This window comes from Netta rufina (genome assembly GCF_964035555.1).
Source record: "Netta rufina genome assembly, chromosome: 5".
NCBI lineage: Eukaryota > Metazoa > Chordata > Aves > Anseriformes > Anatidae > Netta > Netta rufina.
The window spans coordinates 34,206,855-34,234,555 of NC_140128.1; the positions used below are offsets into that span (position 1 = coordinate 34,206,855).

A 27,701-nucleotide genomic window follows, 5' to 3' on the forward strand; every position below is an offset into this window, starting at 1 on the left:
AGATGATGACTCATCTGAGGTTTACCGAAAATAATGTTCCCACGAAAGCTTATATAAGACAAATCTCTGGGCATCATTCCCTGCAGGGCATCATCAGTTTTATCTCTACCTTTGCATTAAGGTAGGGATGCATCAAAGGCATAAAAGTTTCCTCTGGCCTCAGAGATGTGAACTTCTGTGCAACTCCCAGGCAACCTGTGGCACTGACTTTTGAAGCAGCACAAGCAAGTGAGGCACCCAGGTTAAACAAAGAGCACAGTGAGGTTAAAAAGGCTTGGTGGGGAAGTAGTGGTGATTTTTCCTACTAGCCTGTCCCTTGCTTTGTTTATTTTTGAGTTAGTATGGCAGTGACTAAGAACAGCAAGCTTCCATGGGCCAGGGAAAAATAAAGAATAGCTTAAAAACTGAAAGCCACTTCCCACAACAAGGAACAAGTCAGGGTGGAGGAGTCATTGATATTTCCTTGCTCAAAGAATGAGATCAGAAACAGTCTTCTCCACACACATGCACACCCTCTTCCCTTTTAATCACATGCTGCCAAGAGTTGCTGTGGGGGCAGGCTGGGAAATGTGCCTCTCTTCTGGGCTGGGCTCATCAGCAAAGTTTGAGGAGGAGGACAGAGCCTCTTAAGAGGCTCCTCTGATTTTCCATTTATCAGCTGGGCTCTGAGCAGGCTCACCTGAAGAAATGCTGCTTATCTACTCCAGCAGGATTGGCCCGAGTCCTCTCTAAAAGCAATCAGTTTAGGATTTGCACAGATAGTCCCAAAAGAGGGCCATTAACTCCAAAAACTTTTGCAGGAACCAAGGCCCTTTTCTGCACAGTATCAGCAGTTCAGGGAGCAGGAGTGGGCTGGAAGGTGATGTTCAAGTCCAGGACAGGGATCTTTGTTCCCATCTCTGTTGGGTGCATACCTATGAAGGAACAGTCTCTTCAGGGAGGAAGAAATCCAGTTTTCTAGAGCTGGAGGGTTCTTGCACTTCAATGTACCTTCCAAGGTATGCTCCTCGCCTCCTGTGTGTATGGGTACCAAGAACAAGCCAGATCCCACAATCAGCACCTCTGCAGCCAAACAGTGCTAGACAAAACCCAGGTGGGTAATTCAGCCTGAAACAGGGAACTTCCCCTGCCCTCTTCCTTAGGTATTTGGCAGCTGAGTTGTCCACACTGCTTAGTTTTCCTCATAAATTTCAGGGCCCTCTTCCTGGCCTCTGTGTTGACAGGAGGCTCACAGCAGAGGGACAAGGAGCATTTAAGGTTTTCAAGTGACGCAGCACAAGCCCAATGCACGGGGCAAAGAGCAGAGGAAACTTTGGTATAAATGCCTGGTGTTTCCCCAGTCCTTTGTCTGCTGGGTCAACTTCTTACTGCTTGCACCCCTACCTTTTAAATAGGCTTTTTTCTTCCTTGTTTCTCTTTTCAAGTATCTTTTTAGTGCAATAAGCAGAATTAGATATAAGCAATGCCTTTTGCACTCCACGTGGCCAGGGAAGCCAGCACTGGCTGACTGTATCTAGACCCAGATTAATACCCCCTCACTTTTTCTTGACCTACTCCAGGATTAACAGCTACCAGCTCTCTCCTGTCATGATCTGCACTGGGTTAGGCCTGCAACAGGGAGTTCTCTGTAAGAAAAGAGATGGTGTGCACCCAGCCTGGCTGGCCCTGAGGCGCACAGCAAGCAGAGAAATGCTGGCCTCTGCTGGCTAGCAAAGCCTCTCTGTACATCCACCACAACGTACGGGTACAGGAATCCCTGCATATGTGCTTTGAGACAGCAACTGTGAGCAGGGAAGGCTTTCTTACAGGAGGCTTCCAGCAGGGAAGCCCTAAATGCTCTGGGCCACAGGTGCAGGTTAAAGTGGAGGAGAGCCAAGCAAAGTATTTCTCATGGACAGGCTTCTGGATTTTGTTTCTCATCAGGTCTGGTGAACAGAAACCCTGTTCTGCTCCAAGTTTGCTTTTTGGAAAGCCTGTTCTTCTGCTTGGTACTTTTCTGGAGGTAACAAGATGAGGGTTGGAAATGTTTTGTTGTGGGGAGCAGTCCCATTCTTAGCTGTAGATCATGTCTACCCATAGGTTTTACTTTCATATGCTCTATGGGTTATTTTTCCTGAAGCCTGTCTAGTGTTTTTGTGTTACTCCAAAATATGTATTCAGAGTTAGTTTTTAATGTTTTGCAAGGACTTGGACTCCATCATGCGCTCCCGTGGAAGGGGCTTGTGAGTGTGCCCTAGCATTTTGTTATCTCCAAGAGCATTGCAGCTTTGCCCTTCATGCAGAGGAGACAGCTTCCAACATATCCCCACCACTTAGCATCAGACAGGGAGCCACCAGCTTTCTGAATGGAACCTGAAGCCCCTAGCTGTCTCTCACAGTTCAGATCTCCAAACATACTCCTGGCTAGATGCTGAAGGGCAACCCAAGCATCTCACAGTGGCAGTGGTGTGAGAGCTGTGAGACTGTTGCCTGTAAAGATCATGGGGCGAGAAGGCTGGTACAAATTAATTTTAGGCTTCTCAGGGTCAAAAGCCTGGCATCTTTCTCCTGAGTTACTGACAACCATCTTATACAAGCCCGATCCCAAAACATGCTCCAGAACCATTTTCCCAGTGGGAGTCATGCCTACACCCATTACTACTGGGAAGGACTCATCCCCAGGTAGTGAGCAGGATTTTCCACATATGGTGGGAAATAGCTGCATGCAAATTAGCAACTCTGGGAGTCATCAGCAGTTGGGTAAAAAGGCATTAATTTTTTTTTTTTTTGTCCTTATTACCCTTCTGTGCATACTGGTGCTTTTTTAGCAGGCATATATCATGCACTGGTCAGATGCCAGCAGCCATTAACTACTTTAAAAACATGTTTCAATTGGCTTTATCTGACTCCTTGTCCATCTAATCAGTCAGTGCCTGGATTTAGATACCCTCCTGGGATGCCACAGGCTTTAATATAGATCCTTCAGGCACAGCGTTTGGCAGCACACTCTGCCATAATAAGGCAGCTGTAATCCATTCATGAGTAAATCACAACACAGGAGAGTAAAACAAAAACAACAAACAAGCATCTCGAAATTATTTACCAGATAGGCCACAATATGCCACCAGGCTGGTGCAACTCTAATAGAGTATGCCCTAAAGAAACCCTTTATGACCAACCTTTTTGATAAAAGGTTGCTTTTCCCTCCAGGCTGAGAGGCTCCATGTCACTAAACACCAGAAAGCACCAACGAAGCACAGGATGGCATTAGTACTCTGCCAAGCTTTGCTGCAGGAATGGAGAACTACAAAGCAGCTGACAAATTTCAAACCAAGCTGGCATGAAGTCCCTATGTGTTTTATGAAAATGGACAGTGGTGTTAGACCTCTTATAACCCAGCTAAGAGACCCAAGACTCCTATCCTTGAGAAATTAGTTTTCTAATCTACTCCCCACCATCACGTGCATCTTAAAAAATTAAAACATTCTTGAATATCTATCCGGGCACAGAGATGGGTGCTTATTCTCCCCAGTGACCCTTCTACTTCTCTATTTCCTTGTAATTTGGTTTATATCTTGTCAGAGAAGACAATGACAAAGGCTGTCCCTCTGGGCACAGGCCTAATCTACTCTTTTCCTAGACTAGTGTCGGTTTTAGTTTTTCCTTGGGATGGGTATTTATATGGTCTTATTCCTACTGCTGGCTTTCTGAGCTTCTGATTGAAGTGGAGTGTAAATTGCATCCCAGAGTGGTGTTAACATAGACCACAGAAGGCTTGGATTGGAAGGGATCTTAAAGATCACCTAATTCCACCCCCCCCTGCCAGGGGAACCCACTAGATCAGGTTCCTCAGGGCCCTATCCTACCTGGCCTGTAGAGACATCCAGTTCTATGAGCTGTACAGAACTTATTAACTCTGGGACTCCTGATGGGTTTGTTTGAAATCAGATAACGGATGGGATGAGACAGATGCAGAGAAACATTCCTTTAAGAAACCAGACTAAAAGATGTTTGATCGTGAAAGGAGGTGCTGTGCCATAGAAGAGAAACAGCCTGAAATGCTGGGAGCTTTTTCTATCCTTCCACGTCAGATCACGCACCTGGGTAATACTTCTTGCCTTTGGCAGATAATCCATACATTGCATGATTCTATGCTATTTGCAGAAACCCATCTATATATGAGCTCTATGGGACACCTGGGGAACTGTGTGTGCCATCTTAGAGGTGTAAGAGAGGATTTACCTAGCTAGCTGCTGAGTGCCCTCCCATTGAACTCGTTGGAGGCTGGGAGTTGAAGGCACTTTGCAGGACCTATTTAAACTTAAGAGTTGTTATTATTTAATGCCTGGCTAGTATCATATCTTCCTAGCTGGCATGAAAGGAGCTATACAGTGAAAATGTGAACAGAAGGCCATTCTACCCTGCCACAGTGTTTTGATGTTCTCAGGTGATATGCTGACTTCTTGTATTGCATCTCCTGTCTATTGTGACTGAATGTTTCCATCAATCCATATTCTCAGTGCTGGGGAGATGTAAAATTCATTTCTGTACTTAGTTAGTTCACATCTAGTTCACATGTAATAGTTCACATCTGAGCTATTCAGTGAAAAGGAATTTTTTTCTTTATTAGGGAGGCAGTTCTGCCACCATGGGGAAAAGGCACAGTTGAAGCTGCTAAGAAAGTGAGTTCATTAAAATTTAATTTTTATCTAATATTAAAAACCTGAGTACACCAAAGTCCCCAGGTAGCCAAAAGGCTAAGAGGTTTGACTCAGGCTAAGCTCAGTGCTCAGAACTACAGAGGTCTGACTCACACTAGCATTAACTCTTCATCTCTGATATATCAGAAACCTAGCCTGAAGGTAATAGAAGTATGCATGTGAAAAAAGGGAACCGCTGTGGACAACTAAATACAGTAATCAAGGTAACAGGAAAAAAAACCCTGCAACAGCAAGCACTGAGCACAGCCGTGGCCAGCAAGGAGACCAGGGATGGATGGCATAATGTGTGATATGCTGCTGACAGGTGAGCCTGGGCCTCAAGAGAGAGCTAAGATAGACTGCTTGCCCAATCCTCTTAGGCAACTTAATCTACCTTCTGCCTTTCTTCCCTGACTTTTGCAGCCCAGATGATATTTCCCTTCTGTCAAGGGGTAATACTTATTAACAGATGCCTGGCCCTCATATTCTGCTGATCAGGGGCTTTGGTTTCTTCACAGTTGCTCTTAAAGGTAATTTCATCTTTAGTTTCTCAAAAATTCAAATCAAGAAAGATCAGAGTAAAAGGGGATTCTACTTGCATGTTTTTTTGGACAGCTGTTGGTAAAACCTAGTTGTGATGTTTTAAGTATTTGATGAAAAGCAGTCTGCATATCTCCAACTTGACTAAACATAATCAGAAGGCTGTAAAAATAAAAATACAAGCCAATAGAACACACCCCATGCTGTTTCAAACTGCAGTAGTTCCACAGTAACTTAACTCCCATGAAGGCTGAGTTACTGGATTTTCAGTACAGAAACAGAGCTGGTAGTTTCTTATCTCTGAAGTTTATGGATGGGTTTGGGGCAGGATGGAAATAAGAAATGCCTCATTGTCTAAACTGAATTTCAGAATCATGAATGTGTGCAAAGAAATTCCCCCATAATGGATCCTGTTTGTTTTATGCCACAATTCAGCTTCCCTTGGTACACCCTGAGGAAAGTGAGCATTAGCTAACTGAACAGTCTGGGTAATTCTGGCTCTTTTCCAGTGATGACAAGGGTTTTTACACCAGGTTAGCATGTCCAGTGACCCATTAACCAGTAAGAAAAGTAGGTGTTTAATGCTGCCAGTTGCAACAGCACCTATTACTGATATTCAGCTGAGATCCTTCCTAGAGCAAAGTGAGCTGCACTTTTGGCATGGCCCAGAACTGCACAAAGATCTGAGTAATTTGTTCCTATCGGCAGTTTCAAAGAACAGGTCATGAACTGACAGAACATAAGCACTCTTCTCAGAGGGTCAGCCCCAGAGATGTATCCTGGTGGACTGGAAGAGGAGTAATAGCAGCATAGTGTGTGGAAAAACCTGTACAACCCTCACTTAGTACTCCAACTCTGTCAGATTTAATGGGGCATCTGAAGATGTGAACATCCTCATAACTGGTGCAGAGCCTGTGGACAGGAAACTTCAGGCTTCACTGACTGCTCTGGAGACTGAAGATTTTACCTCCTTCCCCACAACAACTTACCGTAATCTTTGCTTAAAACCTGTGTGAGTAGCAACATTTGCTTTTACTGATACATTCAAAAGAGCTCTCCACCTGCCCAGCTCTCAGCCCTGCATACCAAGGCAGATCAAACACAGCAGCAGTCTCAGTGTACACACTGGGCTGTAAAGTGCTAGGGGCTCTCACCCTGAGAGTCCAGAAAATTCATTTAGAGAGACCAGCCCAGCACTTGCCATCAGGATGATATGAAGTCTTAGAAAGAAAGGTCCTTACTTGTTTCACTGAATGAGGTTGGATCAGATGAAAAGAAGAGGACATCGATCAGACCAGAGGCTGGACCACCACGATATTGCTTTAGTGTGTTTAAAGCTCTGCCAAAGAAGAAAACACGGGTTATATGCACAGCATAAATTCCTCCAGAGATTCCCAGTGCAAATTAGGGACCAGGGCAATGTACCCCAGTGAAAGATGTCTGTGGGCACAACAGACTAATTCTAATTGCTGCATCTCCTACCCCTCATGTACTCATATCCCCTGTACGTTTCTCCTTTCTACTATTGCTTTGGTTTGATGCATTCAGACCCTGTGCTGAGCCTTTTCAGTGCATTAATTCATCAAATTGCTACTCCGTTCTACTGCCTGGATGGAAAAGGTGCTACACAGAATCCAGTGGGCACCAGAGCTGGCACAGTGTGGGACCAAAACAGATAACTGAGTGTGGAATGTGGGGCAGGGGACAAACGAGTAGGACTGCGCCAGCCAGCTGGTAAATAAATTTAGGCTGTTGTGATGCTTCAATGTAAGATACCCAGTTGAGTTATCTCATTAAGGAGTACAGGTTCTGTAGTCAACAGAAAGAGAAAGGCACATGCTGAAGGTGGATACCTCTCCTAAGTGCAGCTGCCATAGGAGTAAGAGGAGTAAGATGGGAAGGAAGAGAAGCTGAGACTAGTGAAGCAGACTGAGATCAGTCACAGAAGAGTTCTCCCAAAATAAGCCTGGCAATTTTCAATTGGCCGTTGCACTCCTGAGCAGTGATCCCAGGCGAACTGCACCCTCACAGCCCTTACTTTTTTAGCCTGTTGTAGGTGACATCGTTGGCTAATTTCAGCAGGCGGTAAGAGCTCTCACGGTCCAAGCTCAGCATGCCATCTCGAGATTCCTCAAAGGCAACGGTGATTGCTTTGGAGGTGACACGTGTTACAATGCCGGTGGAGAGTGGATCGCCCTGGCCGACTGAATCATAAAGCCCCAAAATGTCACCTGCAAAGACAAGTTAAAGACAGAGTAAAGTGGAGTAAATATTTTGAAAAGCAGTTTTTTGGAGGAGACCAGCATGGCCCACTGGACACTGGGCTCACCTACATCAGCCACAGGACTAGTTCCATGTTATCTGCCAAGGTCAGAATTTGTACTAAGCCTAAAAAGGAGGAAAATATCCTTCTCTTTCATAGTAGTGCATGCAGCAAGAGGCAAGGGAAAAAACTATTAGCAGTGAGAAGACACCAGGTAACAACTAACCAGCTGCCTTTTGATCTCCATGCACCACATGACTTGGAGAGGACACCAACAGTGCTCCCCAAGATGCTTTCACATGGACCTTGGAAAGACCTAACTTCTCCAAACTTTCGAACTGTTTTAAGTTCATTTTATCATTCAGTAATAGCTAAGGAGGCTGCACAACAACGTGTGCCTCCCAGATGACTGCTCTACACCAGTCAGCAGAACTAATAAAGACGAGATCCATAAGGACTCACTGTGGCCTTTCTGTTCTTCACAGTCACATCGAGATGGGACCAGTCAAATTATGCAGTGCAGCGGTCAAATGGAGATTTTAAGCAGGATGTCTGACAAGTGGATACCTTAGCTGAGGCTCACACTCATCAAGGACTAAATGTCAGATTTGCAAAATAAGGGAAGCTTGCCTCAGTAGTCTCCATCAGCTCTTACATTAAAATGTTTGTCTCTGAGAACAATTTAGTGCTACAGTAATGTTATTTCTATTTGAAGAGCCCTGAGAGATGCTGTTTTTTAGACCTCAAGGTTGAGACCCCGACCTGCAATGAGTCATTTTAATTTCACAGGTCAGCAGCTTGGAGGCCTGGCTGGCAAAGAATGCATCAACAAATTGAACTGTGACACTTCGAAACAGTACCACAGATGAGAAACAGTCCAGTTCCAATGCATCTGCTTAGCAAACTAATTGATCGAGCAAACAAAACCAAGTAAAGGACTAAGCTAAACCAGCAAACTATCTGGTGCACCCAGCTTCACTCTTGTAGACCAGTTTTGGAGAGTGCAAGGCAATATCATTATTGCATAAGGAAAAGAGAAAAAAGGTCTCTGCAGGAGAAAAAAAAAAAAAAAGCAGAGGGCTTTCCCTGCGGAGTCACTTGGAACTATTTCAAGGTCAAACTCAACTTTTTTCAAGGGATAAGTCTGTGTAGCTGGCCCCAGCATGGCAGACTGGGTCCTTACTTTCCTCAGATACTGGCAGGAGCTCAGCTCTTTTCAAGGAAATGATGGCAGAAGGTGAGACAAGTCAAAAGGGCACTGGCTGATGTGCTGGTGAGTCAGTATTTCTCTATTTTATTTCTCTATATTTTATTCCCAACAGAAATCCAGGCGCATTAACTAATACACGTGGCACACTTCATCTCTTTTTGACCAAAAATAACAGTACAGGGAAGGGAGAAAATATGGCAGCTCAGGAAGGAAAAGGAAAATCCACTTTGCGTTTTGAAATTAAAATGTAAATAACAGAAGCTCCTTACCTACCCCAAGATGTAAGCTCATACAAAGAGTGCCACAACATCTTTAATGACAGGAGACCAGGGCTTTATTTTTAAGGATTCAGAATGAGGAAAGCCAACTCTTTAATCACTGTCACTCTTCCCTGTTGCAACATACATGCTTATAAAAAACTGAGGGAGAAAGAGGACATTTTTCTTTAGATTCATCTTCTAGCCATAGCCTTTTTCTCCCTTTTTGCATCAATTGCTCAGTCTTCACAAGTGTCACATTAGAAAGATGTTACGAAGAATACATTGGTCATCTCTCACCTTACCTACTTCCCATGAAGAGGAATAGCACTTACCAGGCCCAAAACTGTTATAGGGCAGCTCAGCATCTGAATCATATTTTCTAGGCTGAAAGGTCACGAGCAGCCGCCCGTAGAGGCCAGTCCTCTGGTTGGTAGCTTGGAGCTTTAGCAAGCAGACACCTCTGCGCTGCAGTTCCTTCAGGGAGACGTTTTCCTGCCAGGCCCTGGAAACCACACACAGGCATGAACACCATTTGCCAGACTGAGGCAAATTCAAGGCTTCAGAAGACAAACCAGAAAAAGACAAAGGGATGGAAAAAGAGGATGACAGCAAAAGATACATTAGCTTCCTGAAGTGTTGGCTTACGTGACCGCTTGGTAGCAATTTAACTGGATTGGCTTCTGCGTTATTTTGGGCAATGGGATGATGCTCACTGATCTTGAAGAAGAGGTTTATATGATTTTCCTCTCTCCTGTCTGGGTGTGAAAAGGAAGCTGCTGCCCAGTTAACCCAGTCCTATGAGCCATGAGAGAATAACCCAAGTTTTCTCCTACTACATATAAACTCTAAAATGGAAGATTTGCTCTTTTTCACATGAAGCTCTGCTAATCCCCAACAAATACTTCACATGTGCAGCTGCACAGGGAAAAGGAGTGGATATCTTGTGCTGATGTGCAGGCTACAAGCAACTAAGACACAAAATATGGGCAGCAGCTTTGCAGCCTGCTGTCCTTTGGGCCCAACGCCTGCCACAGCAGCAAGGTTCACCCTGCAGTCTTACTTAGGGGCCTTGGTGGGTTCTTTACTTTTGTATGGATTGATGCAAAAAATAAAATCCTGCAAATTTATCCCCTTTAGTATCCCAATTTGTTTCATTGTGCAGGGAATTTTAAGCATCTGGGCAGGGCAGCGTGGGGGCCATGGGACCACTGGGTCCCAGCAGCTGTTAGGGTCTGGGGAAGAGAAGAGCAGCCCCAAGATGTTGCTGGAGCTAGCGTTGAGCCTATAGATGACAGCAAGCCCTAAAGGGTGAGTCTAACAAGGATCTATAGGAGTGAGCTAGTGTTATGGGTGAATCCTATATGTGAGAACAGCTGCTATAGGGTGATTGTAGCAGGGTTTCCCATTAAGAGGGCTGTACATAGTGAGTACAGCAGCATTTCCTATAAGTGCCTGTAAGACCACTGCCAGCCAGGCTTCCCATAGAAGACAAGAGACGCTATAGGAACCAGCAGGGTTTTCTATATGTGGCAGCAAGTCCTACAGAGGTAAGTCTGGCAGGGATCCCCATGGGTGCCAGCAGACCCTATAGGGGTGACTCTAGCTCATTTTCCTACGGGGTGAGTCTTTCCTAGGGGTGCCAGCAGACCCTATAGGGGTGACTCCAGCTCGGTCCCCTATATGGACGGCTCAAGAGGGTTTCGTAGGGATGCCAACAGACCCTATAAGAGCGACCCCAGCTCGGTTTCCTATGGGGGCGAGTCTTCCCTAGGGCTGCCAGCAGACCCTGTAGGGCCGATCCCAGCAGAGATTCCCCACGAGCGACGGCAGGGCTCGGGGACCAGCGATGGGGCCGGTGCTACCTGCTCTCGGCGAGCTCTGCCTCCCGCTCGTCCCGCAGCAGCTCCAGCTGCCGCTCCGCCGCCGCCTCCACCGCGGCCGCCGCCATCATGGCTCCGCGGCCGCCCCTTCCGCTACCGGGGCAGGAGCCGGGGAGGGGGCAGCGAGATGGCGGCGGTGGCCGCTGCCCGGCGGAGGGCGGCAGGTGAGGGGCAACGGGGACGGGATCAGCCACAGGGGATCCCGGCTTCTCGACCCTTCGCAGGGCGGCTGCTATCCCCCGGGGGTGCTCGGCTGACGGGTGGGAAGGAGGAGCCGGGGCGGGTTTGTAGGCAGGTGGTGGGGGGTTTGGTATATAGGGGTTGTGCGGCGGGCTGCTGGTGCACTCGTCCTGTGGAGGGTTGTTGTCTCGGGTTATTCGTGTGCTCGCGAATTTTATAACCTCATTAAATGCTGCCTTTGCTCGTGGGTCCACGTGCGTTGGGATTTAAGAGGTCTTCCCAAGCCCCTCTGCCATGCGTGTGGTGGCTGGGGGGTGAGAAAGCTGATGTTCCCGCAGAGTGTGCATGGGCTGGCATTTAATTAAACAAATTGTGCCAAAAAGCGTGTTGTTACCCCCGAGGTGACATGGGGACGAGTCCCTGAGTCTGTGTTTCTAGGCCTCCATCTCTTTTTGTGAATTAACAGGGTGTAGACAGGTCGATCTCCTTTCCAAAAATGCAGAAGCTGCACTTAAAGTGCAACTTCAGTTGTGTTAAACCACCAATTCTTTCAATATTTGTGTTCTGACAGCAGTACCAACTTTACTGTTTAGGTGAACACTACTAACTCATATATACATAGCTCTGAAAAGCATGAATAAATCTTCTTAAATTCATCTCCTGTTGTTCTTCCATAGCTCGCTCATTTCTTTCTGGAATAAAAAGCCTGTCAGGGACAGTGAAAATCCAGGTGTGGGAGCAGTAAACCCAAACCTGTCGCACCTTCCAGGTTTCCCTCAGTGTTGTGGCATCTGCATGGAGGCCACGTGGCTACTGAGCTCCTGGCAGAACGCCTCCTGCGTGTTTTTGGATGGAAACTTTCTAAGGCTCAGTAAGAGTTGCTGAGAATCACCTGATAAATGCCATGCAACAGTTTCTCTCCATGTTTTTCAGGCTGAGGGGGCCAAGAAGGATCCTTTTAGCAACACCAGTTAGCACTCAGAATTAAGGGAGTGCAGTGCAGGGTTCAGACCACCTGCTCCCGTGCCTTTTGGTCAAACTGTCCTTTAAAAGAGGTGGAGTGCTCGGAGTGTGTCTTTGTGAAATTATTGTGTCCAGCTGGATGTGTCACTTGCAGGAGGAGACCTTTCCCCTGCTGTCATACAATGCTACACACAACTGACAAGTCCTTTGTTTGTGTATTTTCTTTTTCCTTCCATCTATCTTTGCTTGTTGTGATAAAACTGAAAAAAGATTACAGGCAGAAAATGGTGCCAGCACTGTGATGTTGCCTTTGACGTTGCTCTGCTGTTTCTCACTAAGGCCTAAGAACCCAACAGATGCTGCTTGTTTTTAATTCTTTCTCTCTCTCCTTTTCAGCTTTCTTGTTTTCATCTGCAGTTCGGCACCAGAGTTCCCAGAGCACGGCAGCGCAGGAAGGGTAATGTCAAATGACTCTCTGCTTGGATTTTTGCCCCCTGAAATGCTGACCTTCTGTGGGACAGTGGGGAGATGGGGCAGGAAGGGCTGGGGGGCAGCTTATTTTTCCTTTGAAAGAGAGACTATTCAGGTCCCATTGTCTGTCTGTCACTTCCTGGAAAGTTTTAGACACTCTGCCTACCCTCAGTCATCTTTTCTGGAAGGCCAGTTCTATTGATTCGTGAAATTAAGCAGCTGAGTAGAGAGACAGGTAACTAAATCCTCCATTTAGCAAAGGGCTGCATTGTGGCTTAGTCCATAATAAACAGCAGGGAAGCTGCTCAAGTCAGGACATTGCAGACTCCTCAGCTGCAGAAGGGGCCTCAGCTGCCACTCATCTTTTTTGGTACAGGTGGTCTATTACTCAGGCAAGGTTTATCTCCTGGCCAGTCTTTTCAGTATCTGATAAATATTGAACTTTCACTGCACTCTTTATGAATTGTAATTAAGAGAAGTTTCTGTAAGATACCAAGCCAGAAAACTTTAGGCTTCATTAATTTCAGCGCTTTTAGAACTGCTTGTTTGTATCTTTATTTTATTTCTTCTGCTGGGATCTAACACCAAAATACCTGGATAGAGCTGCAGGCTGTGCTGCTTCTTGCTTTAACCAGAAGGGGACACTGCAGAAATAAAGAAATCATGTAAGCAGCATTTGGGAGAAATGACACGATTCATTGCCACTCACTCTGCCCTGATAAAGAGTGCAGGGGGTGGTTTCTTCCCGCTCGTCCTCAGTGTGTGGGAACACAGTTTGGATCTCTGCCTCTGTGACACAGCATACAATGTTATTACTAAACTCTGCAACAAACCCACAAAGCCTTGGGACTAGCAATTTTTTATATAGAAAGTGTGGATCTCAGCCCACAGGAAATTCCCAGCTTTCCATTTGTGTTGGAGATGGTATTTACTGAGCGACACCTTTCTCTTCAAATTACAGAAACCAGGAGCTCTCTGATCATCTCAATGAAATCCAGGGTGAATCTTCCTGCCACTGACTAAATCTGAGATTGGCTCCACGGTATCGTAGGTCCTTGCCTAAAAAAGAACTATAATCTGGTGCCTTTCAGCCGCGTGTCCTGTTCTGAGTAAAGGCATTTGGCACCTCTCAGGATAATCTGTAAATGTAGCTGTATTGGCACCATGCCTCCTTTCCCTGCCCACTGAGGTGTATGCCACGGTTCTGATGAAAGCACTGCATGTGCAAAGTGCTGTCCCTGGTTAGAGCGATGCTTTTCTCTCCAGTGTTTCTTTGGGAACAAATCAATAGTTTTTGGAACTGGCTCTAATGCAGAGAAGTAAACAGTTGCCTCTGGTGCTCCTCCTTGCTGCTGCTTGTCCTAGAGATCTTGAAAAACAACTAATTGCAAGCAAGGGCTATTCGCATTTTTTTCTGCTCTCACTCACGCTGTGAGTTTCATGTAGCATTTTATTTTTCAATTAACACCCTGTGGCACATTTGAGCAGAGTTAATTGTTTTTCAGCTCTGACATTTTAAACAGGGTTCTCATGATTTAGTGCTACCTGTGCTGCAGTCGAGAAAGGCAGCATATGCACACGAATACTTGTAGTACTGATGGTACAGGGCTTGAGGCAGCGAAGAATTAGTTCAGTTTTCAGACAGGGGATCCCTCCCAGTGATAATCTTGAGGAAAGCAGAAAGAATCCAGAATGACAGCTAATGGGAATGTGTTGCTGGCTGCTAGCTGAAATACCCCTGGCTGTTTTCAGTCTTAAATTCTGTGTCAATGCCATGGCCTGCTTGCTTTCAAGCTCCCAGTTTATTCTCTAAACTGGAGGTGTCTCATGCTGTGACAGCCATAAACCATTTTCAGTAAGTAAAAGAGCAACAGGCAGGTGCAGAAAGTAGAGCAGGCTCTAAGTAAGATCTCTTGCTGGGGCGGCTTGAGCTGTGATTGATCCCTTAATTGTGGCAGTGCTGAAAGATCCTAAAAGGGTCATGTTTGTAATGCTCAGGACTCCCCTGGGTGATCCCCAGGAAGGCTTTCAGGGACAAAAGTGAAGGCTTGAAATTGTGAGGTTCTTGTCTTAGCAGTATGGTTGCAGAGACATTATTAAAGCTATTTTTTAGTAACAACAGTGGAAGATAATGTTTAAAAAAATAATAAAAAAGGATTTAATTTGCATCTTTTAGCAAAATATGTTGAGAACTGATGTTTGTGCTTGGCTGGCTGGATTTGAGACCGCACATGCTCCCACTCACTTTTGTGGTCCGCCTGAACCAAGTTAGGCATGGGTCTAAGAAGTCTTGTTAGATCCCTCTGCTAGTCCCTTCCCAGTGTGGTATAGGTTGTTGACAGACATCATGATAGCACAGAAGAGACTTTTGGGCTAAATGTTTGTTGTATTGAATGCTGAATTGCACCTGGGGTGGGAGAAGCCATTCAGGGTACACAGCTGAATGCGACAAAGGAAGAGCAGCCTCATAACTCTCCTGTATAGAACCCAGCTGTGGTCTTAAGACCCTCTCAAAACTATTTAACAGAAGAGCATTACAAATAGAGGAAAAAAGGATGCATGAGTCATTCGTGTGTAGTGCTTGAGGCTGATTTAAGGATGCTCATTAGCCCTTTCTCCCTGTCAAAGGCACGTTGCCTCCTCCCGGATACTCTCTGCTACTGGATAACTGCAGGGCTTTGTGCTTGGTACTGAAGTGGGATGAGGAGCATTTACGTGTTCAGCCTGTCAGCTGTGGTGGAGGTAATTTGTACATATATACCTAGGAAAGCTTAAGTGCCTTTTGTCTAAAACTCAAGTGCAAGCAAGGCTTTGGGTAGGTCTGATCCCACTGGAGTTTGTGATAAAATCCCAGTCTGTAGAAACGAGGCAGTGGGAAGTAACTGGTGGTCCCTGAGCTTAATCGTCGCTAGCACATCTAGCTGTAGATGTCTGAACACCAGGGACAAGCAATAACCCAGCTTAGGTGAATTTTGGGTTAATTTTCAGTTGATTTCTTTCTGAACTCTTTGTTTCGCACTATTTCAAATAACATTGTGAAATGGAAAGTAAAACTAAAATCCATTTCCCCCATACTGAATTTAATGATAGATGGGTGTAAAACAAACCAGCAACTGAGACATTTATTGCTTTTACTTAAAGCTTGCTGCTATTCATGGTGGACCTGAATGACATTAAGCCCTGTGTGACAGGGAGTTTGCAGGCTGAACTCAGAAATGAGGCCAACTGTTTTCTGCATGTTTGTGAACAGTCTTCTGAGCTGGGCTGCACCTTCAGCTCCTTTGTAGCATTTCTTGTGGAAGGTCTGGGGACTTTGCCTTATCCAGTGTCCTCCATTGGATTAAGCCATAGGGAAGTAACATTGCTTTTGTGTTGCCTGACACCCTCTGTCCATAAGGCTTAAGACCTGAATACAAACCTTCACTTTGTTCGTGAGCTGCTACGAAGTGAAATGTGGTCTGTGGGAAATTGCCTTCTGGTGTGAGGGTGTTTTGGGGTGAGTCTTTCATACTGACAAGTCGTCAACTCTCCTGCACAACTTCTGCTCCCATTGTGGAAAACCACTTTCTGCTCCATCTCCAGCTTCCTTTACCTTCCCTCCTCTCTTTGTGGGTACATTCCTTGGCAATATCTGTTTGCTACAGGTGAATCTTATCTTATTGTTCACAGACTTGTTGCCAAAACATCTTTAACTTCACCACCGTGGCCTGAAGTGAAACTGCCAGATCCAGCAGAAGAAGCAAAGTATCATGCAGGTAAAGGTCTCAAGGCTCCAAGTGAAGACTAATGCTCTGGTACTGCTGTTCGTGGCCTGAGTGAGCACAAATCACTGTCTTTGATGATTCGAGCTACTTGTTCTTTTAATTTTTGTCCTCTTTCTGGCATATTTTAGTGTCACTGGCTTCATGCTCCAACTGCTGGTATTAGAGAGCTGGGTAGATCATGAAGCCTCTCTAGTGCGTGACAGCCTGACAGGTCATTAACACTGCCAAAGGAATCTTACCTGATGTGATGTGTTGCCACCTAAAGTGTGAAACGTGCATTTTGGGCAGGAGGAAACAACTATTTTTCCTTTAGTGGATAAAGCAAAATGCTAAAGCCAGCACAAGCAGTTGGATAGTGGGCACATCAAAGAGCTGGTATTTTGTAGCAAACAAAACAGAACGCTAGAGCCAGCATAAGCAGTTGGGTAGTGGGCACACGACAGAGCTGCAGAGGTGTGACATAAGGCAACGAACAGGTGGTAAGTGACACTGCTTGGTGAATGTATTCTTGTCCTCACATCTAGTCAGGACTGTTGAACGCAGCCAGTGGTCCTCCCGAAAAGAGACCCTGGGCTGCTTTTTGGGAGGCTGACTCCTGAGCAGTCAGCCTCCCAAATCAGCAAGTGAAGTGAAAATCGAGTACAGAGATGTGCCTAGCCTTGTATTGCCCAGGTGGGGCTGTTGTCAGCCAGACTGTTTTAGAGGTGGTAGCAGGGAAGCCATCACAGGCACAGGATAGTTCTCAGAACTGGGGAATAATGAGCCCCAGTGGGTGAATTTCCCTTACCGTGGTGGTGGTGGGCAATTAGCAGTTGCCTGCTTTATGCAGGAAATGAGCTGTGTTTGTTAACAGGCTTCCTACTGTATTGTTCCATTAGCCTCTGGGACATCTATGAAAGGCACCTGAAAGGACATCTCTAAAGGCTCTAGACTGGAGAGACCCAAGAAGTGAAGGAGAGTAGTTATTGTACGAGGAGACAATGACAGAAGAGAAGCAGAGCCGCGTCTGTATTTTTGCAGATAGTCTCCCATGGCATAGCTAGAATATGTTGTTAACTCTGCAAGTGATGTGCTTTGGAGAGAGCCTCTTGCTCCAGGTTCCCTCTCTGGCTTTTTTATCCTGCTTTTCATTTCCTCTGTGCTCTTGGGATTGCTTAAGTGACGGATGAGTGTTCTGTCCCAGAGCATGATTTGACCCAGCAGTGAACCATAAACTGCTCGGTTTGATTTGCTGACGCCCTGTGGTGAGCAGGGTCCCACGTTCCTCTGACTGCTTCACACGGGATCCTTGGGGCCATTGTGATTTCCGTGCCTCGTAACCTCCTACTGTTTATGAGCTTGCATCATTATCTCCTGGCTGTGCTTATCCAAAGCATACAACAGCCAGAGCATTTGAATTCTGCCTTATATTCTCCTGCTGTCTGTGGAAACAGCCATGGATATTTTAGGAAGGGTCGCTCCACATGGTGCTAAGATACAAGCCGTACTAACAATCAAACGTACAATGTACAAGCATCCAATGTTTCCTGTCTAGGGATATTTGGAAGAGTTAGCAGCAGCTTCAGAGCCCAAGTACATTGAAGAACATGTACGTTTTTCTGTTACAAAAAGATGAGAGAGCCCTGTGGGTAGAAAGTTGAAATTTGACAAGGAAATAACCCTTGTTAGAGCATGACTACGTGTGTTTTTCTGGCTAGGGGGAAACTGTAGGTCAGCACTTTGAAATTTTGGTTTTGAAATGCTGGCTACAGGACTGTTCATATACCTGGATCAGCAATTTGGAGCCGGAAGAAATTTATCGTATCCCATTGTGCATTGGGGATGTAACAAAGAGAAGGGGATAGTACTTTTCTGTGCACTTTTGGTAGTGGACCACTCTGAGTCAGAGAAGAGCACACAGTGGTCTTTTTTTCTGGAATGGCAATTGCTGAAACACAGAGGCTAAGCTCTTCATCTGAGTGAGGACTGCAGTAACTACTGTCTTGCACAATCATTTCTATTTTCACCTCTACCTATAATAGTTTGCTTCTGCTGAGTTGAAACTTGGACACTTAGAGTGTTCCTGTAAGGGCTGGGTTTGGTTTGGTTGCTAAATTCTTGTCTGTCCCAAACGGTCATTATGTTGTGTTTACATTCCAAGAAAAAAAAGATTCAGCCACTTTTGAGGACAATGAAGAAAACCTTTTCCAGTTATAGCAAAGTTGCTCTTTTTGTGAACAGCTCGAGAGGGTGGAAGGCTGCTATTTGGCAGGGGAATGGCACTCATTAAGGAATACCTTTTGATGTTCCCATAAAACTTGGTTTTGGCTTCACTGCACAGGAAGCTGATCACAGAAATCTGAGTTAAGTGCATGTGCTGTGCAGGACCTCGTCCCTGGAATTTGTGCTGCTCCTGGCAAAAGGTCTAGGTGTGTTTGCATGTATAGGAAGAGCTTTTCTGTCAGTCTCTCCTGATTTGCTGCAGGTACAAGTTCTCAGGCCAGGCTTTGTTAATATGCCTGGAGCGCTTTTTTCTGCATACTTTGCAGGACTCTTCCTGATGCTCCGGGGTGCCTTACAAAGTATTTAGGGTCCTAGTCCTAGTATTACTCGGGAATTGAGGATAGCTCCCTTCCAGATGTAGGTTGTATGTTGACGAGCACTGTGTTCTGGAACACTTTGTGTTTGAATACAGTGCCTTTTAGGATGCCTAAGGTACAAGCTGAGAAATGAACACCCTTGGATTGACTGCACAATATACACATAGGTGTTTACTTCGGCATGTTTTTTTTCCAGTGACTAAAAGGCAAATACCTTTATGAAAGGATAGCTCACACCCTGTAGAAAACAACATCGCTGTTGAGCCTTGCTTAGAGATTCCCAGAAGATAACAGTTTTAGGGGGAGAACAGTGTGGCTGAATTAATTTTGATTGGCTCTTCACACCTTGTTGGGTTTTCTGCTCTGATTTCTTCCCTGATGTTTGCCAACAGAAGTGGTACAAAAGGTGAACAATATGATTGCAGCAGGGCAGTACGGAAGGCTCTTTGCCGTGGTCCACTTTGCCAGCAAGCAGTGGAAAATAACCAGTGAAGACTTGATTATGATGGACAACGTGCTGGAGGCTGAATGTGGAGACCGAATCCGGATGGAAAAGGTAACGTGCCTTGCCCACAGTGCCTGTGATCACACATGCTGTGTGTGGGGCTGGAGCAAATGGCATGCAAACATTCTGTGAGACAAAACCAAGAACCAGTTTTAGAAAAGTCCTGAAGAGCTCCTGTTGGATCTCCTGCTCTTACTCCAGCTGTTTGCCTTAGTTTTGTTCCAGTCTCAGTTAAGCTGTTATCATTAATGCGATTTCTGTCGAATGTGGCTGGAATGAGTTGTGCCACACTCTGTTAGGAGACAGGTTTCTGTTATACTACATCCAAAAAAAAAGAGAAAATTTACAGTTGTTTTTAGAGACGGCAGCTGAAGATAGTGTTTACCTTGAGACTGTAACACCCAAAACACTGACAGTGCTCCCAGAGGAACTGTCACTGCTCCATGCTTTGCAAGATCCTTATCGTGCTGAGTGTCTTGGGTGGAGGGAGGGATGGTACATGCAGGGGAAAATTGCCAACATGCAATTCAATATAGTTATCCTTAGCCATGCTTAACTAGCAGGAGCTTGTAGAGGCTCGTTAATCCAAATCTTAAATGAAAGACTGAAGTGGGATTTGCTTGCCTTAATACCTAGTTGTTAGAGCCAAGCAAGTGGTTAAGGAGAGACGGGCAGTTTTTCTACTTCATCCATTGCTTTGAAATTCCTGTTTAGAGGCAACTTTTTCAGCCGTGTCTTTGGCAGGTGGTTGAAATGTCCTGAAACAAAATGGTTAGTCCCTTGGTGGTAAATTCATGCCAGATGTTCATTTCTTTATTGCCCATCTTGCGGCCTCATGGAGGAGAATGATGAAAGGGTTTCTGTAGATATGTTGCAATTGGTATAAAGAAATGATTTTAGTAGCTGCCATTCATTCAGATCCCACGCAAAGGCATATTATTCTTCCCTGTATTGCTTTTCATAGCTTTTACAACTGTTGGTGAGCCAGAACAGAGAAGTTCAGTGTGTTCTGATCACTGTGAAAGATACTTGTAAAATATGTTTTAGTAGAATCAAGTTCTCCTGGAAGACTGTCTGTTTTATGAATCTGTTTCTAGCCTGTTAGCTGCCTTTTCCCACTGTTACTCTCTAGTAACAGTGTCAGGTTTGAAACATGCATTTTTAAGCATTTTGGCTTCCTTACGGTGACTGCAGAATTTGGAAAATGTTGTTTGCATTTATTCCGGGGTAATGAACCACTGACATGTCTGATTAAGTTATTTTCCACAGGTTTTGCTGGTTGGTGCTGATGATTTCACGCTTATTGGAAGGCCGCTCCTAGGGTAAGAGGTCTTACACAAGAATTATCCTCTGAACTGAAGAGAAACATGAATTTATGAATTTATCAGCACTAGGTCTTTTCCCAGCCCCATGGGTTTTGAAAGAATCAGCCATAAAATAGGCTCATCAGCCTCTGCTGACCTCACCCATTACCTCAGTGCCAGGATAGAGCAGCAGTACCAATTCCTAAGGTAACTGTAGGATATTCACCTCTCTTGGGTTGGTTCTTTTTCCTCATTGTAAAAGCCTTGCACAAACTAGCAGTAAATCTTGCTCTTCAGCATCTTTACTCCCTAACCATAATTGCAGCGATAGCCATCTTAGAATAACTTAGAAATCCTTGCCCATCCCTTAATCTCATAATTTGAGTTGTTGTGTGTTGTTGTTGTTTTTTTTTTTTAAACCCACTTCCTTTTACCCATGTCTTAACTCAGCAGGTCTTAATTTAAGAGTTTCCAGTTTTCCCTTCCTCCTAGTTGCATGACTCCAGCCCCAGCTCCGTCTTAATGCTGTCGGACTTGCTGTACAAACTGTCAGAACATCTGGTTCCTCAGCCTTTGCTTTACCAGAAGGAAGTGGTATGTGGACTAGGTGTTGCTGTTTCAGCTCTTAGCACTGGCTGGAAGCAAAGTCATCAATGGTATGTGGTTTTCCCCAGAACTGGAGGTTTTAGTGGTAAAGTACAAGTCAAGATAATGTGGCTTGCAAGTGCTTTAAGCATCTGGAAGCCCTGGCTGTGGTCTGCTTGCAGGCTATCCCATGTGTTTGTGTTAGCTTGAATTGAAGCAACTTTGGCAGAGGATGGCCAGAAGAGGAGGAGCTTGCAAATCTGAGAAATATTTCCTGGTGGCTCGTAGATTTGAGTTAGAAATACCATGTGTTTTCAGGTGGGTTTGGCTTCTGAGCTTGTTTTTTTTTTTTTTTTTTTTTTTAATGTTACCCTGAGTTATCCATATCTAAGAGGTATTGATAACACGTTTGCATATTTGATAACGTGACTTCAGCTGTGCTGGTTGTACCTGCCTCAGGTTCCCTGTGTTAGGCAGGATTACAAGAGCTGGGAGCCCTTTGAGCAGTGCTGCAAAGAGATCTGGAATAGCAGATCCTCAGGAGCCTTTGAATTACTGCCAGACACTGTTAGACTTGTGGAAAAAAATTAGGAAGGGGAAATACCATTTTTAGGACTAGAAATATCATCTTCCAGATACTCAAATAAGAGCCTATGTTCTGCAGACAGGGATATGGCACCTGAGGCAGGATAGGAGCACCGTCCTTTGCCTGGTTCTCTTAACTGGTGGCACTGGAGTGGTTTGTTACAGCTCTCCGAGTGCTGCACTTGGCAAGTGCCCCAAAAGCCAGGAGCTCCAGGACAGGAAGAAAACCATCTGTTTGGTTCCTGCAAGTGCTCTGAGCGTGCGGAAAGCCTTGTCAGTTGCTCGAGGCAGACCGAGCTGCACATCTGCCGGCACTGGACTGAACTCCAGTAACTTTGGCAGAGGGTGATGGGTGCGTGGAGGAGGCTGACCAGGCAGAGCGAAGGGCTGCTGGGGAGATGCTGTCCTCCCTGTGAGCCGTGGGTTCCCCAGCTCTCCGCCACGGGCTGGGGAAAGCAGAACCCCATGTGTCGCAGGCAGTTCTTTCACATAGCTCCCCGTTGTGCCGAAACCACAAACATTTTGGAGGGGAGATAAGAGCTTGGATGCGAACAAAGGCATTTTTGTTTTTCTGTTGTTTTAAAAATAAACACATCAGTGAGTGCTTGCACCAGCGTCTGCGTAAGACAGTTTGTTACAGCTGCACTCCCTGTTCTGACTTGGAGACGGGTAGGAACTTGTCCTGTTTTGGGCAGATGGTCATGTTTTAATTTTCTGTAGCAGATACCTCCCAAGATGACACTTCTCTAAAGCCTTAAAAAAAAAAAAAAAAATCACAACAGTGCAACAAAACATATCTGCGTGGCAGAGGCTATTTTGGGAACTTTTAGCTGGCTTCTACTCTGGAATCTTGGGTTTTGGTTTTGTTCAAGTTAACTTGCTGTCTGGTCAGTTGGCACAGGGGTATCAAGCAGTATGTGGTTGTACTTTGTTTAGCTGTAAAATGCAAAAATTGTTGTGCGTTCTTAAATCCGTGATGGGAAGTGAGCATAACTTTGGGCAGGTTTGTATTTCAAACCATCAGCTGAGTCCTCTCATCTGTTTTAAACCCAAGTGAAGTGAGTGGTGCCTCTGAGCCAAAAAGTAGTGTTTGTTTCTATACAAAGTACAGCTGATGAGATTTTTTTTTTTCCTTTTAATGATCCCTACTTTTTCTCCTGCCACCAGACCGTTTTTGCAATGGCTTCAGTAGCAACAAGAAAGTGCCTTAGGCTCTTCCAGACAGCCAGGCTAGGATTCAGTTACCTTCTGCAGGGACAGAGAGGGCTCATTGACTTGGGTTAAGTTGTTAACCTCTAAGATTTATGATCCTTTTTGTAGGGATCAAGGCTGTAGTTGGCCTGGATCACTTGCACAGCTCACTGACAATACCTTTCAGTCCAACATAGATCTCTGATGTTTCAGTATGAATCTTTCTGGCCTCCTGCTAAAATCTGGTAGATGTCCTTTTTCATGAAATATTTTCCCTCTGAGAGCAAGCAGTAGGCTTGACTATCTCAGACTCTGGGAAATGTGTGACCCCCTTCTTATTTTTATGGGCATTCCAGGCATACCTAAAACACTCAAAGATTTTTATTTTTTTTTTTCTTGGGCTCTATTTTGCTGAGAACTTTTATGTTTGTGTGCACTTCACCAGCAAGCAGGCTTCTGCCCTGCTTCAGCCTTTCAGCCAGCAGGTCTTGGTGTTTAGGCCAGCAGAGAGGGGGACTCACCAGGGCCCATGGCCCTTGAACCTTGACTTGCAGAGTGAAGCTACTGCCTTAATACTGAGCTGTGCTCAACAACACCCTGAAAGATTTACTGGAAAGCAAGTCGATGTCCATAAGCAGCGTCAGGGTAGATGGTTATCTGCAGATGTGTCAGTGTTTCTCCCCTCAGCTGAATGCTACTTGAGGCTTAGGGCAGCTAGTGTGGTCCGGCAGTGAGAGCTGTACCGGGGCAGCTTGGCTGTGCTGCTGCAAACTCTGATTCTCTTGAGAGCAGCACGGAGATTTCAGTGACTGGCTCCTTTTATCTGGCCTGGCTGCTGTCCAGTTTGTCCATGTGATCATCATTAGTGAGTTTCTTACATGCCTTTATCGTCCAAGCCTGTGAGAAGTCAGTGGGAGTTTAGATTTCCCTTTGCCTTCAGTGGACAGAAGTTAGACCCAGAAAATAAAGCTCCCTAATCAGAGTAGCAAAACACAGCCACCCCCTGGAGTGCAGTCTGTTTTTTTGGTTTCTTTCCTAGTCTTGCTGTGCTTGCTGTGTATTTCAGTAGTGCTGTTGGTCCTGTCGTTGAATCTGGATAACACCCTTTAGCTGGGATGTCAGGGTCACCCAGTGGTCTCTTAAAATCTAGATAATCTTATATCTGTTTTCCTCGGGGCTAGTCAGTAAATGTAAATTAATCAGTTTTTTTCCTCTGGCTGTCTTTCTCTCCTCCCTTAAGGATTTAACCTCTGATATATATGACACCCCAGAGGGTAAATGTTAAGAGAGATGCTAAATGTCTCAAAGCCTTTGGCCTCTTAGTGACCTTGTTGGAACAGTGAGGCTAGATGGGCTTCCCTCCTCTGCCCCTGAAGTGCAGAGTCGTTTGTCAAGAAAATGTTCTTTAACTGTTTCTGGCAGCCAAGTGAGCATGCTAATCAGTTTTTAATGACATTTTGCAGTGATGCCGCATGAAAGAGTGTCTCTTCCTTCTCCACTGTGGCTGTTGATTGAAACTAAACTTCCCAAAGCTCTTGTCTGGAGGCTTTTACCTTCTCAGAGAGGAGGCGTTGTGCAGACAGGTAGCTGGACCTCCAGCACATACCTCAGATCCCCTTGTTTTCCACCTCCAGTGTTCTTCAAGTGGCAGCTAGAATCCCCAGTGCTCTTTTTTTCTAACTTCAGCAGGACTGCTCCTGGTGCTCTGCAGATTCCCTGGCCAGACAGAAAGTTTTTATTTGTGTGTGTCAGTAAGGTAATGCAGAGGGACAAATTACTCTGATTTCAGTCAAGTGTGAAGGAAGTGCGGGCTGTATTCTTCTCTTCTTCTCCATCCTAGGGGAGGAAGGATGTTTACTTGCTGAGAATTCTCGTGTGTGGTAGTGAGATTTAGAAACGATTTGAGTCTTTGAGTGGTCTCACCACTCAACCTGAACTCCCCTGGTTGCAGTGAAAGCTGTGTGTGAAATCCTCAGTGAATCCCTGTCCTCTCTTCCAATCTGGGGTAAACAAGCAGGGCCGACCAAGAGTGGGAGGCAGAAGAGAACCATGTGGGAGAAGAAGTGACTTGCTCCAGCAGCCAATTAGCTGTGCTTCCTGCTAGAAACCGTGGGCCAAATGTTTTTGCTTAGCCTTTGCCAGAACTTAATCAGGTGAGAAAGGTGTGAAGATTTTATTCCAGCTGTCTGGGATGCTGTACAGAAGGAAGAAATTCTGTGTTGACCAGCAGAGCACGGGAGAAGGGACCGTGTTTAATCTGTACATTAAGCGAAGTAGAAGGATCATGTGAACATGCCAGGAGAATTTACCCTACTGTAATCCTACAAGTTCCTGCAGGATTCTCTTACTACTGCATTCTTGGCTGTTTATGGTCTCAGCTCTCACATGACAGAGAGGTACTGCCCTGCAGAATAGCACATCACTTGGCTGATTCATGGACAGCACCTCGAGGCTTTTGTTTTTGCACCACAAAGTCAGCAACCTGACAGATTTCCCTCCTCCTTCCCTGGTGACTTTGTAGTTCCTCCATATCTGCGCTTTGTAAGGCAGGGTGTGGTACCTGGGTGTCATTTTTCTCCCCAGAAACCTACTCGCTAACAGGCAGAGAATGTAAATAATTGAAAGGTGGTACCTTTTTTTTTTGTTTATTTTCAAGGAAAGAACTCGTCCGTGTGGAGGCTACTGTGATTGAAAAGACGGAGTCGTGGCCAAAAATTAACATGCGCTTCTGGAAAAGGCACAATTATCAAAGGAAGAAAAGTAAGATGTAAAGAGTACAGAGCTTTCTTCCCTCCTGTGCTGTGGCTGGGTCTGGGAGAGGAACATACCACGGCGTAGGGGCAATACCTGGGGAGGGAGATTTGTTCAATGTACCCTAGGCCTCCTCATGGCACAGCACCTTTTTCCCAGCCTGCTCGCCGAGGTGTGCATGCTGCATTCAGAGCACAGCGACTTTATTCCTTCTGTCCAGCACCCTTTGTTGAATAGCTTTGGAAAAGACCTTTCTGGGAAAAAAAAAAAAAAAAAAAAAAAAAAAAAAAAAAAAAGAGTTCCAGGGCAGAAAAGCAATTTTGTTCTCCTTCCAAAGCCTTAAATACTGGATATTTAATCACAGATACTAACAAGATTTAACAGTATCACGTGGCAGGCTTTTTGATTAACAGCTGACTGCCCCTTCTCAGATATGACTGAGGGAGAAAAATTATGACTGCTTTTTGCAGAACAGACACTAAAACGTTGAGCAATCTGACGCGGTCCCATAGGAGCTCTGCCTTGTGCCATACCGATGGTATGTAGCTGTCCTGCCAACATGACACTATCTGCCAGCATACCCCCTCCTAGGCATTGTCATGCCTTGGCATGCCTTAGACTGATGTAGCTAAGCCTTCTGAAAGGTATGTAACAGTTTTTTTGTGCTATCATCTGATCTTTTTTTTTTTTTTTTCTCTTTCCATTCTTTTTCAGTCATCACAAACCCGCAGACCATCCTCCGGATAAACACCATAGAAATTTTCCCCTGTTTGTCATGATTGATTGATCGGGTGTTGTGTGGCTTAGGCTGATTCTTGCTTTAGGCAATTACGGAAATAAAACTGCTTCATCACTGGAAACTTCTGGACTTCTTGCTATTGTCTACAATGGAAATCTATATGTAATTTCTTTTTTTTAAAAAAAAAAGCAGAATGAAATGATTTTGTTAACTATTATTTCAACCTTGGTGTTTGTTTGTTCGGCGTCCTAACCAACCCAGGATCCTTGCTAGCTGCCAGGCTGTTCCATGCTGATAGGGTCTCCCTTTTCCTGCACACCTCTCGGAGTTCTTTAGTTTATCAGTGTCTCAGCTGAGTCTTAAAAATACCTGGGGCTTCACTGGCTGCGGAAGAAGATGGCCATTGTCCTCTGCAGTCCCCGAGATGAGGTTCTGATCCTGGAAGGCAGGACCTAAGTCTGTGATCAGTCAATTTAAAGAGCCTGCTGCTGTGCTTAGTTGCTCACATCCTTGCAAGTTTCCCTATCCTGGGACTGTGAGTGCTCTTAAGGCTAGCAGAGAGGAAGGCATGTTTAGGTGAGCTGATCTGTCCTCTGGAAACACTTGGTGCTCTCCACAGACCGCAGTTACATAGCTACAGAAAGGCGAGATGTTTTTGAGAGTGTTAAGTGAGGGTTTTTTTTTTGTTTATTTTTGCCTGTTTTTCTCTCCTGACATAATTCTGTCTGCTCTGTTAATAAAATGTTGTCATTGGGTGACTTCAGGGAATACCCTGTGGTACGCTGTGGCCCACAGCAAGCATGGGGCTGAAGAGAGCAGTGAAACAAGATGACTGCAGGATCCCAAATTTACTCCCAGATCATGCTAAGCAGTGGAAATCCGTAAGCATTAACAACAGGAGATGCAGCTGGGAAATTCACCTCCTAAAGGTGAGCCAAGCTGTTGCATAGCAATAAATAGTCGGTGTGTGCATCTCACCATCAAAATAACAGATACCAGTGGCGCAGGAGTGATTTCGTGCCTGACCTCTAGAGTACTTTTCTAATCTCTGGGTCTCGGTATTTTCCTTCCTCTCTTCACTTTGCAAATTGGGCAGAGTCACTTACTGAGCAGCATGTGCCAGGTCAGGTTCAGCAGGTGTATTCAGCAGAGGTCCCCGTGTGTTTGTTGGACAGTAATGAAATCAGGAAGCGTTTCCTTGAGCTTTCAGCAGGCTCTCCAGGGAGCTTTCGGATTTCCTACAGCGATGGTG

The 27,701-nt window shown here is 45.3% G+C and overlaps 2 protein-coding genes across 3 annotated transcripts in view; one reads left to right on the forward strand and one right to left on the reverse strand.

Moving 5' to 3' along the window:
• IGHMBP2 (immunoglobulin mu DNA binding protein 2) overlaps positions 1-10,982 on the reverse strand; it is a 41,371-nt gene extending 30,389 nt beyond the window's left edge. Inside the window, exons 1-4 of the mRNA XM_084287179.1 lie at positions 10,815-10,982; positions 9,285-9,454; positions 7,258-7,450; positions 6,461-6,558 (exon numbers count right to left, since the gene is read on the reverse strand). Coding sequence (XP_084143305.1) covers positions 6,461-6,558; positions 7,258-7,450; positions 9,285-9,454; positions 10,815-10,903 — 550 coding nt within the window. The 5' untranslated portion in view covers positions 10,904-10,982. The remainder of the gene's footprint in view (positions 1-6,460; positions 6,559-7,257; positions 7,451-9,284; positions 9,455-10,814) is intronic.
• MRPL21 (mitochondrial ribosomal protein L21) lies at positions 10,914-26,570 on the forward strand. 2 transcript variants are annotated; one of them, XM_084287181.1, is made up of 8 exons: positions 10,914-10,996; positions 12,372-12,432; positions 16,116-16,201; positions 19,182-19,345; positions 20,564-20,616; positions 25,616-25,719; positions 26,181-26,248; positions 26,425-26,570. In XM_084287181.1, the coding sequence occupies exons 1-7, from the start codon at positions 10,960-10,962 to the stop codon at positions 26,198-26,200; spliced, it is 525 nt and encodes a 174-aa protein (XP_084143307.1). In that variant the 5' UTR covers positions 10,914-10,959; the 3' UTR covers positions 26,201-26,248; positions 26,425-26,570. The 2 variants fall into 2 exon arrangements, with proteins under 2 accessions (XP_084143307.1, XP_084143306.1); XM_084287180.1 differs by lacking the exon at positions 26,181-26,248.
• Positions 26,571-27,701: the final 1,131 nt, after the last annotated feature.